At 38.9% G+C, this 19,572-nt stretch overlaps 1 protein-coding gene across 1 annotated transcript; it reads left to right on the top strand.

Annotated features, from left to right (window-relative positions):
* Positions 1-8,312: 8,312 nt before the first annotated feature.
* LOC139709231 (coiled-coil domain-containing protein 115-like) lies at positions 8,313-13,923 on the top strand. Its single transcript, XM_071621185.1, has 6 exons — positions 8,313-8,371; positions 9,262-9,488; positions 9,984-10,090; positions 10,991-11,121; positions 12,695-12,883; positions 13,362-13,923. Exons 2-6 carry the CDS (start codon positions 9,378-9,380, stop codon positions 13,529-13,531), a joined length of 708 nt encoding a protein of 235 aa, XP_071477286.1. The 5' UTR covers positions 8,313-8,371; positions 9,262-9,377; the 3' UTR covers positions 13,532-13,923.
* Positions 13,924-19,572: the final 5,649 nt, after the last annotated feature.

Here is a 19,572-nt window from a genome sequence, read left to right as displayed (position 1 = left end):
AAGGATAATGCAGACAAGAGCTGAATGTGATTCCAGAAGGTACTGCATGTCTTTTTATTTTTTGAGTATTCCAAGTATGTTGTAAATATCACAGACACTTTTCTAGTACAAGTTTGAAATATTTCATCTACACATTTTCTTTTGTCATATTGGTGTTTCACTAGATTTCTGTGAGCAGAAACTTCCAAAAGTAGACAGACTCAATTCAAAGCCTCAGTATTTAATCTGAAATTGCCTCAAAATGCCTTGTCTGGTAGTCTGAGGCATTGTACTGCCAGTGGATAAAGACATAAGCATTACTCTAAAGTGCATTATGATATGAAATCACTTGGAATGCATTTCTGCTTCAAATGGCCCCACCCACTGATCTGTAGATCTAAACCAAGTTGACACCTAATGACCTTCAACAAAATTGCAGCATTTGGAGCATTATCATACGTGTACAGTGTACAGTATGCCTGCTAAGCACATTTTCATGCGTCTGCACTATTAAAGCAGAAGGAATCTCCAGTCTTCATGATTTTCCATTGGAAGAAAGCAAAGTGAAAAAGCTGGAAGAAAATATGGGTTACAGAAAATATTGTACACAAGAGCAAAGTTAGAAGGCTAGTCAGACCAATACAGGCATAAAGAAAAGAAGGGTCAAGGATGTAAATGCTTTCTGAAAGGGCTGCATTCATTATAGATTTCTGCTGCAAGTGATAAATTGAAGTCGCATTGTGGAGTTTTGCAGTCATGGTCATATCTGGCATTAAAAGGCTTTAAAAGATTAGAAAATTGTCTCAATTTTTTTCTGAAATTGTCTTTAACTGTAAATGACCTGTACACAATGTATGTACGTACAGTTCAATACATTGTAGTTATATAGATGTCATATGTGGTGTATGTACAGTGTATTGCAGTATACTGTACCGGTGTGTAAATAAAAGATTCTAATTTGGAGTTAACGATTTCTTAGATTTCGTAGTTGTTGATTTTCATGTTGAGTAATGGATATTTAGAATATACATGCAGACATGTATGTATGTATGTATATATATATATATATATATATATATATATATATATATATATACATAGTTAGAAGGCTAACTATACAGGGTGGCCCAAAAAGAATGGAACACCTAAGATCTTTAATTTCAGCAATATTGTTGCAAATATATCATTATTTTGCATGCTATTGGAAAGGCCATTCTTTGTCCGATAGATTGACACCAAGTTCTTTAATTTCGGTTAATGCGTTATGATTTTAGGACCATTTTTGTCAACCCTTGCAATTTTCAAAAAGTGATCATTTTGCACTATCAGAGATACCGAAACCAGCGACAATTCGGCTTGCCATAGAACCAGTAGCGTTCGCAATGTGTGGAATGTGGGGTAGACAATGACAATCACATCGTCTGCCCCACATTCCACACATTGCGAACGCTACTGGTTCTATGGCAAGCCGAATTGTCGCTGGTTTCGGTATCTCTGAGAGTGCAAAATGATCACATTTTGGAAAATGCAAGGGTTGACAAAAATTGTCCTAAAATCATAAAACATTAACCAAAATTAAAGAACTTGGTGTCATTGTATTGGAAAAAGAATGACCTTTTTAATACGATGTAGTATGCAAAATAATGACATATTTGCAACAATATTGCTGAAATTAAAGATCTCAGGTGTTCCGTTCTTTTTGGGCCACCCTGTATATACAAAAGTGTATACACTTGTAGTTGAATTCTTAGTTGTTAGTTAACTTCTAACTTACATACATATATGACTATGTACATGTGTATAAATAGATAGATGGATACACAGTTGCATAATAGTATGTCTGCATGTGTGTGACTTCTAATAGGTGAAATTATACATGTACAAGCAAATCCACACAAAACTGGCACATACAGTGATCAATTTGCAATTTTCAGTATTTTAATTCATGCTCTGCAATTCCAGAGGAAGATTATCACAACCTTTTTTTTTTTTTCAAAGTAGTGTCACGGGAATACAAGCCATGATATAATACAAGTATGTGATGCATGTATTCATACAAGCACATTTCTTGCAGATGACATATTTCACAAACTGTTGCAGACACATATAACTTCTGTTGCACTCCATCCTTACAAGACTGCTTTCAGGCAATAATAATTAAATACTTGCACAAACTTATAAGCAAAAAATAAAGCACATACATGTATTGCATCTGTATAGGAATATGCTCTGCATAAAGCTAAGAGAGCACATCTACTACGCTACACAACAAAAGCCTTCTGTGTGCATTTAAAGTTACACTAAAAATTATTAAATCAGAAGTGTACTAAGGTTTATGAATTTTTGATGACTTCATTGTGACTACTACAGTATAGTTTTGGTTCATACCTAACTTCAGGTTTCTAACATTTTTTGGTGGGATAATGAGAAACTTCTTGAGAAATATGAAAGAGCGTGTAATTCCAAGAGGAATCCGTTTATTTGATGAAAACTGGTTTTGAAATGGCTGAGATATCCGAACAGAGCGATCCAAATAAAAGATGGGACCCACCTTTTATTATGATTGCTTTCTTTTACTTTGTTTTTGAATGTCTCAGCCATTCCAAAACCGATTGTCATCAAATAAACTTTGAATTCCTCTTAGAATGGTATGGTCTGTACTATTTCATAAGTGGTTTCTTGTTATCTCGCAAAAAGTTAGAAGCCCAAATCTCATCTCGGCCAATACTGTACCATCCCTTTAATAGAACATATTATTACTTTGTAGTCTTTCAAAGCATAAGGGCTCAAAGCCATCCAGCACTAAAGTAAAACTTAAGACATCTGTATACTGTATACGTATACTGTACCTGGCACTGTAGACTAACAAATACATATGCCGGTACAACCTGTATACAGTATAAACTTCTTTTTTCCTCTGGCAATGATAATTCGTTGGAGGTTTCCAGGGTAAATGTGAGACTTCTATCAATGTTTAAAGGCAACAAATGATTTTTTGACACAGAAAAGATTGCAAATAAATTACAAAACTTGCCCATTGTAATTTAAACATCGTGTAAACGTGCCCATTTGGATGTACACACAACACACTACATTCCTTGTCAATAACAATGGTTTTAAAGACTGAAGAATGTGTGTGTGTGTGTGTGTGTGTGTGTGTGTGTGCTTTGTTTCGTTTTTTTTTTTTCTTTAAAGAAATGGTTTACTCTTACTAGTGTACTAGTACATGTAGTAGAGTTAAAAGAGCGTCTAATGTTGGTTTGCGATTGGCGTGTGATCATTTAAAACAAAGCACTTTAGTGAATACGCAGTACACTTCTTTCCTCACTCTACCTGTACATCACTCCACAGGTTAGAGAGCAAAACTTAGGGAAATACAGCAGTACCTTGAACAAAGTTCACAACTGCAAATTGTGACAATAATCACCACACCAAGGCTGCAATTGTGAGAAGCAGTGAGCACAGCTTCATAATACTGTCTAGCAATCTTGGCATAGAGCTGAACTCCATCTTAAACATTACAGAAGGTGGTCACCGCAACACATACCAACCCGACAGTTAATCTCTACTAATGGCCAAATATGATATTATGTTAGATGCAACAAGCACTTGGTGTCTCTCTTCCAGGACTGAATCTAACTTAAATAGAAGAAATACAGGCACATGAATCATGCCCTGTGTTCGTCACGAGTTTTCAGACTCTTTCCTTGCTTGCTCCTGTCTTCTCCTCTTGGCCTCGTCCCGCATCCTTCCAAGCTCGCCCAGTTTTGGTGGTATCTCGGGAATCCCCTGTTGAAGGAGTACATGTGTAGTAATATTGCAAGTTATCCTGATTAGAAGAACAATGAAAGCCAGAGCACTTACACATGTTGAGCCATGTTGAACTTGAAAAAAAAGTTTCATGTTGTGTGACACCCTAACTAAATACCCATATGCCTGCTACAGTGCACTCCCGTTATAACAAACATACAGTGTAGTTAAAACGAAATTCTGGTTACAACATAGAAAAAATTCAGGCTGTAACATTATCTGGTATATGTACATGTATTTTCATTGTTTATTCGTTTGGTTATAACAAAATTTTGATAACGAAAGAAAACTGCCAGTCCTGAGGGCTTTGTTTTAGCGGGAGTCCACTATATTGAATAAAATGCACTACTGGGAATCCTACTTAACTTTGGTGCTAACAAGGTTTTCAGGGGTGGATCCAGGAATTCTGTAAAAGGGGGGGGGGGGGGGGCGCAACTAATGTTTCTGGTGCCACTTCTGGGTTTCATTTCATTTTGTCCTTTTTATTTCTTTTGTTTTATACGAAAAAAATAAAGGGGGGGGGGGCATGCGCCGGTTGCGCCCCCCTCTGGATCCGCCACTGGTTTTCATTTCATGCAATGTTGACTTGTTGATCTTTAACGTCATCATCATTACCATTGTCAGTGCCATCATCATAGTCATTATCATCTTAATGGCATACTGAAAGTAAATCTAGGTTAGCCTTTGAATTTCATAGCATACCTGGAAGAATAGAGGGAGAAGAAGAAAAGACTTTTGAAGAAAGGTGAGAGTTGCTAAAGTAGGCATGTCGACAGTATACAACAGACAACTCACCAGCTCTGGTTTGTAGTAGGAATGAACCAGCTGTGCTCCAAGGAACATGGACAGCATACTGGCTGTCATAAACTTGAGGTACGGTAGCCAATCCACTCCTGCAGGCATGATCAGGTGGATGTTTCTGCACCGTGCTTCACAGATGTTCCCCTCTTCTTCCTCAGCAGAGAGGGTGGGCTAAGTCTACGCCTTCAGTTGCTTTTAGTCCAACAGACTTGATGATGTTTTGTTGCTAATTTTCGTTTGCCAGCTCTTGCTCTAGTTTCTTTGCATACTGGCGCTCAGATTCCTTTCTTCTGTACACGTCATCTGGATTACAGAAAGAATGATTAAATCAAACTGGTAATCTAAAAGATATTTATCTTTTAAATGGGCAGCTGGGGGGGGGGGGGGGGGGTTAAAATCCAAAGAAATTATATTGGTTTAAGAAATCATAATACTTTAAGTGTGATCCTCTTTGTCTTAACACTGATTCCCTTATATCTTACATACTGTAAGCTGTTATTTTCGTGAGGGTTTAATTTCTGTGAATTTCGTGAATCACAGTTGGATCATGAATTTAACAACACGCAAAAAAAAAACTCCATGGGCTAGAGTAATACATGCAGTGTATTTATGTTAGTGTCGGCATCAATTCACGAAAACGTCCATGACCTCCTCATTCGTGAAAATATCTACATGAAAATAACAGCGTAAAGAGTGCACCATAGTTGGAAATAGTATTCCAATAGTGTACACTGCTCAGGCCCTAATAGAGAGAGAAACGTGGAACAAATGGGTTCTATGCTGGATTACGGAGCTTTATGCATGCTAGGGTATGCCAAATAAATGTGGATCCCAAGATCTGAGTGTTAGGGTTGGGTTTGGGTTAAAGCATTTGTATCTAATATTTCTTTATTAATGCTGCCCCCTACAATACCATACCCTATTTTGACTCAACCTTTATTAAAAATGTCACACTCTTGTAGAATGTTGGAAAAGAGCAAAAACAAAAGACAAAAACAAAACAAGATTAAACCAAACACAATTTGGGGGGGGGGGGTGGTGGCAAACATACGTGTGTAAGGAACTCTTCCTTTGAATTTCATAGTTCATGATAACAATATTAATGCTAATAGGCCCCAACATAAAACTTCAGCCGCACATGATCTCTTCAATGTACAACTACTACTACACACACATACACACACACACACACGCACTCACACACACTGTTTTTTTCCTGGCCCGCACCAAATGTGAAAGCTGCATTGTTTGTTGACATGGATCAATGGGCCTACATAATACACCGTATGGAACGCGTTTCGCACCCAAATTCTTCTCTCATACGTCACAAAAATCCAGCAAAATTTGAAAATGACTGCAATTACAGAATTGGGTGTAGAATAAAAAGTTTTGAACCAAATTTAATGATTTTAGTATCATTGTCCTCTGCAGAAGATGCTCTTTCTAATGATGTAAAAAATATATCACTTTAAGAACACAAGGTACTGAAAATCCACCGTTCTGCTTTTTTCGGGACACGTGGTATAGATATATTATACACATGGTGCTGGTGTACTTTTGCACAGATCTGTTTGTCAATTGATCTCCAAAAACGCACAAACTCTCTCTTAAGTATCAAACAGCCACGAATATTTGCATCTGAGTGAGATTCAAGGACAGTAGAAAAGGAATTTTCACTGTTTTGAAACTTTTACACTTGTTGGAATATGTCGATCATAGCTAGTTTGCTCTGTGATAACTGTGTTGCTCATGAGCAGCAGACAGCGCAGCACAGTATACAAAGCACGTTTACAGCAACAAGTGCTCTGATCGATCTGAATGTGGCTATTTCATAGTGATCAGAGCAAGGTCTTCTATGGAATCTTTGAAAAGATAATACTTTTTCTACCTTTCTCTCAGCTTGTACCGAGTCGCGGTCTAACAGCGATTGAGGATTGGGGTTGTTTGTGTGTGTATCTGTGTATGTGTGTGTGTGTGTGTGTGTGTGTGTGTGTGTGAGGGTGTGTATGAGTGTGAATGAAGGAAGATTGTGAAAAATGTGGTTTTAACACAAGGGTGAGAGAATATAAAGCCTATAAGGCTAGGAAAAGGGGGAAAAGAAAGAAAATATACAAAAAACCTACAAAAATAAAACACAAGGTTTACAAAAGAGAGAGTACACTAAAAGAAATGGAAGGAAAGAAAGAACAGAAACTTGCATTATAAAAGAAAGCAAGGGAGAGATGGATAGGTTTGAAAAGAAAAGAGGAAAGCAAAGAGAAAATATAAGTAGATCAAAAACAGAAAAGGTAGAAAAGGTAGAATAATAGAATGAGAGATGAATCAAAACTGTGTGAAAGCAAGATGAATAGGAAGGAAAGAAAGAAATATCCAGGTTGAAAAGGAAATAATGAAAATTATTCATTAGAACAACACTTAACACGAAGATATTGGAGAGGATATAAAGGAAAGACCCGTAGTTGGAGGGAAAAACCCATGAAGGAAACAAACAACAATTAGGCAGAAAGTACAGTTAAATAGAAAATTGAGAAAGTTAGACAAGAGGGAAATCACAAATGATTGATAGGAAGAAAAGGGAAATTTAGGTATAGATTCTACCTGAAAATGAAAGAAGAAAAGATGGAAAAGAAAGAGGGTATAAGTGGCAGCATGCAGCACCCACTCGCGCACACATGTCACTCAACCACTTTGAAGCTACAGGGACAATACAACTGCAAGACTTGGCTGAGGAAAAGAGAAAAACAACTTTTAGCTTTTCAACGACACCATAGAAAAAGCCGCTGTGTGTCTACATTTAGAACAAATGATCAACCCCAAGTGCATGCGCAGAACGTATTCTTACTGTGCTTGTGTACAGAGCAGCATTTCAAGTGATCAAGATTTTCCAACGATTTTCCGACACTTGTAAAAAAAAAAAAAAAAAGGTGTTAGATCCAGGGGTTCTACCTTCTATTCAACTTTTTTGGAGACTACATTACATACATAGACTAGTAAATTCATAAGACTCTAGATGTGTTGGTAATTGGATGGAGATCCAGGGGTTAAAAAAGGTGCGACGGTGTAAAGTACACTATCGTATTCTATAGAAATACCATATATAGATCTAGGTCTAACAAGGCGAAAATTTCTTTCATAACATAAAAAAAATTCAAGTGAAAAACTACACAAAAAAACTAATATAATGGGACTAGGTCTATGCTTATATTAACCACCCCTCACCACATCACACAGACTTACAAAATGTTTCTCTTCCCGGTGCAATTCTAGCATTGATCATTACCCACTCCAAGCAGGCTCCAGTCACGAAGAATATGGGGAGGAACCGGTAGATGCCAAAAGTTTGTCTGCCAGGCCACTTTTTTAAGAAGTTCTGAAGCTTTCTACTGTAAAACATACTGACTATTTACTATGCTCTGTACCATCGCATCCGCGGCACTCGGGCGGTGATTACGCAATTTCGCTTCGCTTGTATAATGTTTATGCTGCAACAAGCGCAATGCGGTAGCCGTGTAGCAAGGTGGAAGAAAGGAGCAGATTAGCCACGGCCAGTGCAGTGGAGTGCGGGAGAGCTCCGGCTCGGCGAGCCGTTTCCCGTCCGAGGATCGGAGTACAATCTGAATGCAGTTTTGCGTGCGCTTGTCCGACCGCGTGTGCGCGCGCGATCGCGCGAAGCATGCACCCGTCGCAGATAAATCAAGCACATTCACATTGTTGACAGCTAAGCTAGCGTCAGCAGAAAACTTCGAAATCAGAGATAAAGGATCATCAACTTACACATTCGGTGAGTTAATTTGGGCTTTAATTTGTGCGTTTCTTAAGAGGCATAATATTGTCACCACTTCTGAGTCAGACACAGAACTGTCTAGACCCTTGTCTAGTAGTCTTTCTAGCCGTCTACTAACTTGGAAATGTACAATTTACTACGAATCTAGTCTAAGGTTAGAGCCTACAAACAAAAGTCAAAACACTTGTTTCTGCTGATACAGTGATAGGCTATGAATATGATAAACAGTTGATAAAAATTAATGCAAACATATAACTTATATTATAAGTAGGGTCTAAAAGGTTAAGATGATATAAGTCAGGTGGTCAGTACGGCCCTGTATTATCGGTACCGGTACTCTTTTAATGTTCAAGCATTTCCAAATTCCAGTAAATTATTTTTTGCATTCTTGACCAGACAAAGTGTGTTCCAGCAGAACTCGAGGGCCATCATAGTTGGCCTAGAAATTTGGGGAGCAGGTAACTTGGACCTGCCCGAACGCATCACACCGTCACATTCCAGCTGCGGATAGTAACACTGTTAGGATTTTTGATCTCATATTGGGTAGTATTGCGCATAAAATGCAACTTAAATACTTAAATTTGCTTCCATTTGAATACGTACAGATGTAGTTCAATTGTTAACAACTGCACTGGCTCCCACAATAACTGTGTAACGTTACAGAGTGCCCCAGCCCTGGGGTTAGGGAGCAGGCGGCTTAACATGCTCAATGTGAGGATTTTATTAAGGCCATGACAGTAACGTGTGAGTGAAAGCAGAGATTAAATTTGACATTAGGATGCAATGTGGCAGTTTGATAGAACCCTCTTTTTTAACAGTACGTAGCCTGTGCTGTGTGGATAGAAGCCAATAAACATATTTTTATTCTCTACCGTAACAATCTAAAGCTGTAGTAAAGGATACAAAGAGGGGACTTGAAGCTGACAGGCAGCAACCCAAGCTACATGTAGTTACAGTAGTTGACACTGCACACGAGAACCCCACCATCAACACTCCAGCCAGTATGGATCTTGCTGCATTGTGTGAGGAGCTGGATGAACTGGCTGTGAATTATTTCCAGATCTTGGAGGATCTGTCTGAACAGAGGAGAAGATTTGAGAAATTTGTGAGAGAGGTAAGGTAGCAATCTTGTTTGCCAAAATATTCAGCATAAATGAGAGTCAGACATACAATTATTCACACATTTGTACTTTGTACACACCCTTCTGACAGTTAAATTCTCTAAAAGGAAAATGTTGAAGCAATGTTTCATTCTTGTTCTTTTTCCACAGGATATCAACCATATCTTTTTCTTCAGAGTATTTGCTTTGTTATACACATTGTATGTAGTTACAAATTCCTGTCCCTTTGTGCCCAATACAAATGTCTGCCACCTTAACAACTGCAATGTATAAACAAAAACAAAGTTGTGATGATTTAACTACCTGGTACTGTTGATTTGTTTGTATCATGTAATGTTAAATGACTGAGCATACAGCAAGAATTTTAGTCTCTTTGTTCTCATGCCAAGAGTTTCCTCCACATTTGTTTCTTTTTATCTTTAGAGTAATATGTGATATATGCGACATTAGAAATTTACACTAGCTCATATTTCATTCTCGTCTTGCAGGGATTCTTCAACCTATCCAAGGCGCGCTATTCTATGGGAAACAGGGCCGTGAGTGCTGTGCAGTATGACACCAACTCCATGACCCCATTGGCGCATGTTGTCACCACGTAATTCACTCTTGACATGTCCTGTAATACGTTAGTTATCAAGCAGAGTTGGTTGCCATAAAATGGGAATACTCCTTCCTTGCCATAGCAGGCATGCAGAGAAGGGAAAAGGGGAAAGTGGGGAGTCACTGGAAAGATGAAAGGTCAGATTCAAGAAAGAAATGACAATTATGAAAAGGAAACAACCATGAGTGAAATTTAAGCTATGTTAGTCATATGTATACAAATGATATGATAAAGGAAAGGTTGTGACTCCAATCAGTACAAATGTCCAATGTATAAAGTAATTTTCAATGAAAGCTATTACCCATTTTTGAAATAAAGTACACTTTCACTGGTAATCCATTGTTAAATTTTCCTTGAGAAAGCACTTTGTACAATAGCATGGAGGATGTATGAACGGAATAGAACCAGAAAGGCATGGAATTTGACATTATAGTTGCAACTTCTACAGATGAGCAGATCTGTTAACTTTTGATTCCCTGCAGACCTCAACTTTCAGTATTTCTCTCATGAACTAATATCTTGCCCATTTAACCTCACACACAATCACTGATATTGTGACAGAATCTGTGTGAAGATGATGTTCCATAATCAATAGGGTGTAAGAATGTAGATCAAACGAGCATTAAATCTCATTCGGCATTACAGTAGATCTCAATCCAGTACCTGTACGTATGGAGAGAGGATAAATGATTTTACCCGGCTGTACTACAACTTGAAACAATTATGATGATAGATTAACATGATGTGTACTTTCTGTTCTTCCTGAACCAAAGTGCTCCTACTCTCATACCCGTTTGTGTGACTAGTGACTTTTGTCTCGGCAGAGGGCAAATATAAGTGACTGAAATCAAAACTTGTGGTAAGTGATCTCTGAATGAATATCCTTTATTTCAGGGACAAGGGCAATCACCATTCATTTGAGGTTGTCCGTACAAAACCCCTGAGCCGCTCGGAGAGGAAGTCGGTAGAAGGAAGTGAATCAGGATCCAACCAGCTGATGTCGGACACAAAGCCTGATATCACAGGTATGTTTTTTTCTCTTACATTGACATCTGACTCCCTCTTGAGTACAGAGTCCACTCGGTGGGTTGAAAAGGAAGTGGGTTCATGGAGAGCTAAAAGTGTCGGTGCTGTGCAACTAAACAAGTTAAAACGTGTGTGTGTGTGTTTGTGTACTTACATTGTAACACTTGCACAAACAATACCCATTGATGTTTCGCAAGCATTTAAGATTCCACAAGCATTTTATGAAGAGAATGGAAACAAGATCTGATTAACTGCTAACATTTGGTACTACCAGAGTCACACATAACTCATGCTAAACCAAGTTGCAGCATTCTATACCGCCACATAATAATGATGATGATGATGATAACAATAATGATAATGGTAATGATAATGATAATGATAATGATAATGATAATAGTAATAATGATATCAATATATAATGTGCAAAACATATGTACAGCATTGTACTTACATGTATTTACAGTGTACATTCTTATGCACTGCAAAACTTTTTTTTTTTTTTCCAGCATAGACATTAAAAATTGCTTTTGTTTAATCAGGTCAGCTGTAAGGAACTTTCTCTGGTATTTTCATCCTTAAAAGTAGTAGTGTTCAAGAAATAATGGATGTGTTGAACCAGATCATATGATAAAGCGGTTAGTGGTTGACATTACATGGTGAAAATAATGCATAATAAGTTTGTTACATTGAAGTTTGTTGCACATAAGCACTGTTCCCACTAATGCAGTTCCCAATTATCTGGTGAGCATTATACTAAGGATATGCTTATGATGTCAATGAAATATTGACCTGATATACTTCCTTCCCCATAAACACATTAATCATCAAATATCCCTTCTACTCTGCTGATCTTTGACAGAATTATGTGCTCATTACTCATCTTTAGACCCACTGAGTCTCAGAAACAACCTTTCTGTGTTTTAAGCTATTCATTGTTTCTGTGTTATAAGATAGAAGAAAAAAGTTCTGTTAATTGAGCCCATCGTTTCTCTAAATAGGGAACTGCTAAATTTGTAGCTGATATGTAAATTGGCAGCACATTTTAGAAGATCGAAGTTCCCTTGTTAACTAAATTGGAAAATTCTGGTAAGCCAAATCCATCTTTTCTTTCTAAAATGTGAGATATGGAGTAACAAAATGCCACTTTCCTACAAACTGCAATTTTTCTCCTGTTCTTGATGGGTTATAGCTCTATCTTTAAGACATTATTTACCATTTGCAGATGAAACAAAAACCCAGCTTTAGCGCTTCAAAATAGTTCTAATATGTGAGTTAGGGATAGAAACACCCAATGTAAAGATTTTATCAGGATAATCAAAGTTAAGTATTGTTGAATATTGTTTCTAGAATAAACTGAGTAATGGTTTAGTGAGAAAAATAGTGATATCTCCTTATATTTTAGGTTTTACTGCAAATTTTTATATGGCGGGATGTTTGTGATGCAACTGACCTACTAGTGATAACATTTATTGAAATCACTGCTCCTGGTGGTAAACTGTACCTTTAAGTCTACATGATCGAGATGACCTTTGCGAATACATGATTCTCATTCAACCATCTGTGCTGTAGCAACAAGGAGGAGAAAACAGACATCGCCATCTCAGGAGGACGAAATAGAGTCACTGGGGACTGAGATGCAGAACCTCAAGACATCGGACCAAGACGATACGCGGCCGAGGGTGCCCACTGATCCCTTGCTGTGGTTCGGCGTCCTCGTCCCACAACCCCTGAGACACGGTCAGCAGAACTTTGTGAATGGTGAGTTCTTTATAGCTTTCCGGAGAATAACATACAGGCCCTCTCCAAGGCTATGGCTTGGCCGCTGAGGCACCCAGAGCAAAACATAAATGTGCAAACTCCCAAGTAACTATTTTGAATTTGATTTGCAACCACTGAGTCTGTTAAAGCAAGCTGGTAACATCAACTTGTGTGCAAGAAGATTGCCCTAGAATTGTGTTTGTACTGTCAACAATTCATGCATTGTATCTATGCGAAGAACAGAAAGGAAACATGTGGGCCCAACATATCCATCTTTTTGTATTACTTTTTTACAATGAATGAATTTGTAGCAGAGTGTGGTAATATATTTCTGATTTTACCTGCAAAAGTGATGAAAACTCAATCTAGTGGAAGTTTTTGATAATCACTATAAAGCAGCTCTCTTTTGTATCTTGTCACACTTACAATGTATCTCGCTTACCCCCTTCCCTCTTTTTAATTTTCCTTCAATTCCTAGCCGTCGAGGCGTGTACGTCAATGGCATCCCTGCAGACCAAGCTGGACCACGCCTACGCACTATACCGGAGCAAGCTGCGAGAGAAACACGATGCCCTCAAACAGATGACACTGGAGGGCAAGGAGACGGTGGCAGCTGCAGGTGCAATATCAGCCGGAGAGGGCCTGTGATGATTGTCATCCATCCAAACGTGAAGTGTGACACAGGAAAAAGAGATAAAAGACACTGTTGAGATTGTATTTTTGTATCATTCCATTTACTGTTCTCCCCACGCTAGGAACCTTCATGAGGATGTTGGAGGGATTTGCTTCTTGCCGATTTAAGTTTGATAAAAACAGCTGCTGGGAGAGCATTTTGACAGTACTACATATTTGGAATGATTTCATCTGGAAATACAGGAAAGGATGCTGAGGAGTCCTCTGCAGTTTGATGTGTGATATTTTGTACCCTGTGTGGCAGAGTATGATTAGACTCATAAACTGTAGTCAGTTTTACCCATCCTATGTGCATCATTTGCTATAAATATCCTATATTCCATCATTCTCTGGATTGTAAAAGTAGCCTCCTAAGGGGGGTGGGGGGGGGGGGATCAAGCCTCTGCTATTTGAGGCATGATGTTGAGCTGGTATATTGGAAGTTATTGATATATAGCAATTCGGGGATCACAGTTAGTTTTATAAAAGTTGACATCAAGTCCATTTAATCAGGGGGTTGGGGGTGACACCAAACCCAGCGAAACAAATCAGAATTTAACCTGAAACATTATGCTTTAGATTGCCAACTCATTTCCACAGGATCAATATGTGCATCATAGGCAATAGTGTTCTTGTTTCAGGATACCAGGTTACCACAGCAACAACATAAATGACCTACTTAATTTGAAATTACAAATATCAAGTGCTTTGTTTAGGTCACATGCAAAAATGTATTTCCAATCCACCTAATTGCCTTAGCTTCCAGATCATGCCAATTGATGTGATTGAGCATATGGAGGGGTGAATGCTGTCGATGATATGCCACTATGATTTTGAAGAGCATACCTGCCAACTATTCCCATATAATGGAAAGGGAAAAAAAAGCTTCATTCAACCTTGTGTTCCTATTTTTGTCAAGATCTACTCTTAGTGATGTATGGGAGATTGGTGAAATTCACCAATTTTGCATTATTTTCTCCCAACAGTTATTCCTATTTACTGAATTTTATGATTTGCAGGGGTGAGAAAATGTGTATAGCATGAGCTAGTAGCATTTCTGGAAAGTGTTGGAGATGGCTCAAAGGATTCGCGAACAGTGCTCCCCTGCCCCATTCCTATCGTACTCTATACAGCAGAATAGTTTGGACGATGCAGATTATTTTTGTTGTGCCTGCTGTTTTTCGTGGAAATGTTTTGCCAGTTTGGTGACAGTTTGGACTCCAAACAAGCCATTTGCATCAACTGCATCCATTTTGTCAGTATTATGGAAATTTAGTTCAAATCCTGGAACATATGGAGAGACTTTGCAATAGGACTAGGGAGGTGTTAGGAGTAGGAACTCTTCCTAATATTACTGCGTGATGCAGACAGTTGCGCATGTTTGTTTCCTATCTTTTAATCTGGTATATTTGATCCTTCAGACAAAGTAATCTGATAAAGCATAATTGATTGTGCTTTTCTACTTTTTTGCAGTTAAAAGTATAATATTTATACTGCAGTTATTATTTGCTGTCTCAAATTTAATCCATTTAAATCCATCTGAATAAATTAACAGCAACTATCTCAAATGACAACTCATGTTGTCTCTTTGAAAAGGGATGCCAGTACCAGGATATCTGGTCCTATCTTCTTCAGTTGTTGACTGTATTCTGATGCAACTGCCATTTATCTTCCTGAATCACAACTCCTCCACAGATTGATAAAGTGATCCACATCAAGATCTTTGGCTTCTGCTAAGACCCATGTGGTGAGCCTTATCCTAGAACTGCTTCTGGTCCAGATCAAGCGGGCCATTCATTTTCACCATCTTCTTGTGCACACCATTTGTCAGAGACCTGAACGTCTGCTACCTTGCCTCACCTAGGTTTGCAACTACAGACTGCTAGATTAGCTGAATTATGAGACTCAAGTTTGAAATCCAAAAGATTTCTGGACTTTATCTTCTTTTTTGTTGCTGTACTCTGATCTGCAAACTCAATCAGTTGATCAACACCAGTCTGTGCAATTCAAACACTTTGTATGATAGTTCCCTCAGTTGTTGGTATGACACCAAGAATTGAGCCAGTCTCCAGATTGTCTGGATTGTCCTCTGTTTTGGCTCAGTATCTGGATTGCCCCCCAAGATCAGGAGGTTTGCCACATGTAGTGATGTAACAGATGCCAAGTTGTTTCCCGATAGAATCGTCAACCAGTGCCAAACTACAATATTTCTGTAGGCAGTGGGTGTGCTTGTCGACCATGCTTTGGCAAAACAATTCTTTTGCATTCAGAAATACATGTAGATACTTGAAATCATTCATAACCTAAGGAGACAGCTGGAGAAAGAGATTTCGATTTGAAAGTCACTATGATGGCGGATGTTGCATAGAGGTGTTATTAATCTTTCGTGGATGCAGCGTTGGTCACTTAGTTCTTGACAAATCAAATCATCTGATAGATCTACAGGAATGCACTTGATTAGTCTCTTTGTTGAGCTAAGGGAGGTATTGATGTTAGAAATGGACACGGAAGTGTTGCAGAAGTTGGTAGTAGCATAGAATGCATAGACCTGTTTTAAGTTTGCGCATTTGATGACAAAAGATTTAGGATGATGTTGTACTTGAATGACGTGTCCTGCGATGCGGTTGATCTCTCTCGCAATCTGAACGGGGTTAGTTTGGGTTATGTTCTTGTCGATTCCGGTTATTGTGACGAGGAGTGAAAGGAGTGGTCATGAAGGAGTGTGGAATTCTTCGTTGTTGAGGGATATTGTGTCTTTCCTTGATCTTTTATTCCTTTTGAATGGAATGAAAAGAGCATCATTAGGATCAGGGTCCTCCATACTAGTTGAGGCTGATTGAACTAGACCTACATCTTGTTAGTGCATTGGAACAGAAATACCAAAGGAAGGAGAAATGAAGAGAACAGGGCAAGCAAATACGTAATGCAAGTAAATGCCACAGACACAGAGCCCTGATTCTACTTATTGATGAAGGGATCAGGATGGGTGTGAGGAGGAATAATAGAAGCTATGATAGAGGGCATTGGCTTGTGTGAGGTGCTGAACTCATATATTGTTATTGCAAGAAAGGAAGGGAATTCTCCGGAGAGCTTCAATGGAATGCTTGCGATGAGTGCTGAGAAAATCCTCACTATAGGCTTACTGTCTAAAATGAGTATGAAAGGACAACAGAGTATCTATGGAGGGGGAACTGTACGAGCAAGAAAAACACCCAACAGTGGCCTGCATGTGCTTTATAGTGAAACTAATGGAAGTCAGTGGGAAAAAAGGAGAGAGCATTGTCCAGCGCAAAATAGATAACACAGAGATTTATGTACTACGCATGTCTGTTCGCTTTAATATTGAACAGAAGAAAAAACATTAAATAACATTCTATGAGAAAGATAATTGTCTGCTGGTGTTCGGTGATGAAAATCTCCCCATTACCACTGCCTGCAAAAAGGACAATTAAGCGACTGCAGTATTTAGTATGGTGATGAAAATGCAAATATTCAATACGGACAATATGAAATATAGGGAGTATTAAACTTAGGGAAAATAAGAAATCGGGTGGGGCATATGATAAAGTATGTCAGCAGAATATGATGGTCAAAAGAACAGAGCAGTGTGTATCACGGAAAAACAATGTGTAGGATGAAATATGTAATGTGCGGATGATATAATGTAGGGAGTATTTTTATTTCTTTTAATTGGGTGAAGTATACAATGATGTATATCAGCCAAATAAGATATGTGAAGGAGCAGAGCAGTGTGTATCAAGGAAAAACAAGGTATAAGTGAAAAAAAAAAGCAAAGACATTCTGGAGCAGGAATGCCCCAAAGCAAAATACTATGAACTAGACAAAATTTGTTTAGTTTATTATTTATCCTAATGTTTATTTATCTGACATACTACTGTTCATCAGCAAAATACTATAAAGTATTATGTTACTCATTAAACACTGGCACAGCCTTCAACCCTATTGCTCGACTACCACCCTTGAGAGAAAGGAGTGTAGAGAGGTGCAGAGAGAAAGGTCCAGATGCAAAGAGAGGTGCAGATACATCCACTTACGATGCTCACGATGCATGCTACAATTGTCAAACGGTTCCATTTCACCTTTTGCCTAGCCTTGTAGTAGTTCTGTTGGACTGGTACCCCATGACACATGAAGTTGGCTGGTAGTCTCTTTCTCTCTCTTCCTCAGTGATAGGTCCTCATGTGCCAGTGTCACAGCAGTCTTCTGAATGTTTTGCGGTAACACCTCTAAACTGTCGCACCCCCATCTTGCCTCTTTGTCCAAGTGTCTGACCCAACTTTGTCATCTTTGTACCAGTGTTGCTCAGAAAGAAAGGGCTGTCCTTCCCTTCACATTCAAAGAAGTAGCCAGGCATTAAGGGTCTCCCTTTCTCCCTGTAGATAGTTAACCATTTGCAGTATCACAATTTCTATTGGCAAACTTTTGAGTTGTTTTGTGCTCTCTGATCTTCAGTGCATGTTTCCCTTCCACAACCTCTTATCTGGCATCATTGTAATGCCCAATTGTGATGTTGGAGATAACCCTACTCCTGTGGGCATTGGCAGAGAGAGAATCCTCAGGATCAGGAAGTCCCGAAATAACATGACATCTTTGATTGTCACACTGCCTATCTTCTTCAGTTGTTGACTGTATTGTGATGCAGTTGCTGTTTTTCTTCCAAAGCATCGCAGGTGCTTTTGAAAACATCCAAAGAGGTCCTCATCTTCTCTGATCAGGGGTACTCCATTCTTTGCTCTTATCAGTTTTTGTTATCTTTCTCATCTTTCTGAAGGGTCTCTCAGAGAGAGGCCCTTATTCACCAGTGTAACGAAAGTCTTATGAATGTCTGTCAGTAGCATCTCTGCTGCTGTGCCCACAATCTTGCTTTTTTGTTCAAGGGTCTGGCCCAATTTTGTAGTCTTCGTGATATGTGCTTGATTTCCTTCACAGTCAGCACCTTATCACTGATGTCATCTACATGATTGTTGTTTGCAAGCCGCTTCCGTACATTTCAGCAAGCATTAGGACTTTTCTTATACTTTTTCGCATGACGCCAAGTTTTTTGCTGATTGTACCTTCAATTTTTTTTTTTTTTGTTAGCATTCAGAAACAGCGTGGTCACGTTTTGTGCTCCCCAACCTTCAGTGCATGTTTCGTCTCCACAACCTCTGATCTGGCATCATTGCTGTTCCCATTTGTAGTGTTAGAGATGACCCCACTCCTCTAAGCATTGACAAAGAAATTTGTCAGGATCAAGAAGTCCCAAAAAGAGCATGACATCTTTGGTTGTCACAATGTGACCTTCGTGCAGTTCACTTCAAATGCATAACGCCAGGTTCCTTAAGGCAGAATCTATCTGCTTGACTTCGTCCATTGTCAGCACCTTAGTACTAATGGCATTCACATTTTGGCTTCCTGATCCACGATTGCTGTTTGCAAGCCGTTTCCATACATTTTGGCAAGCATCGGGACTCTCCTGATATTCTTTCGTCATTTACCAAGTTTTGTGCTGATGGTATCGTCCAACTGCGCCCAACTGCAAACCTTCTGTAGGCAGTGGATGTTGTTAAGGGCTGTCTTTGGGCTGTCTTTGGGCTGTCTTTAGGCAAGACTATTCTTTTGCATTTGAGAAGGGATGCCAGTCCCCATGTATCTGATCCTATCTTCTTCAGTTGTTGACTACATTCTGACACGACTGCTGTTTATCTTCCAAAGCATCGTAGGTGCTCTTTGAAACGTCCAAAGAGGTTCTCTTCTTTTTTAATTTGAGTTCCTCCATTCTTTGCACTTTTTTCATCTTCTTCATGGGTTGCTCCCGTTTCATTATGGTGTTTGGAATGGAGGTGGGAGTCCACTCAATGAATATTTGCTGTACTGCAGATTGTGCATTCTGCAACTTTCTTTTTGGTAGCCCTTGACTTTTTATCTCTTTTTTTTTTTTAGGTTATTGGCTTTCGTTGCTTGTATGTTGTGAGGGGGATAAGGTGTATAAAGGACTAGTGCAGAGGGCAGACCAG

The sequence above is a fragment of the Diadema antillarum genome, unplaced genomic scaffold, assembly GCF_040938485.1.
Source record: "Diadema antillarum isolate AM-2024a unplaced genomic scaffold, OU_Dant_1.0 seq00001416_RagTag, whole genome shotgun sequence".
Lineage (NCBI taxonomy): Eukaryota > Metazoa > Echinodermata > Echinoidea > Diadematoida > Diadematidae > Diadema > Diadema antillarum.
The sequence above is the reverse complement of the archived record's forward strand: the minus strand, read 5'-3'. Positions and strand labels throughout refer to the sequence as shown.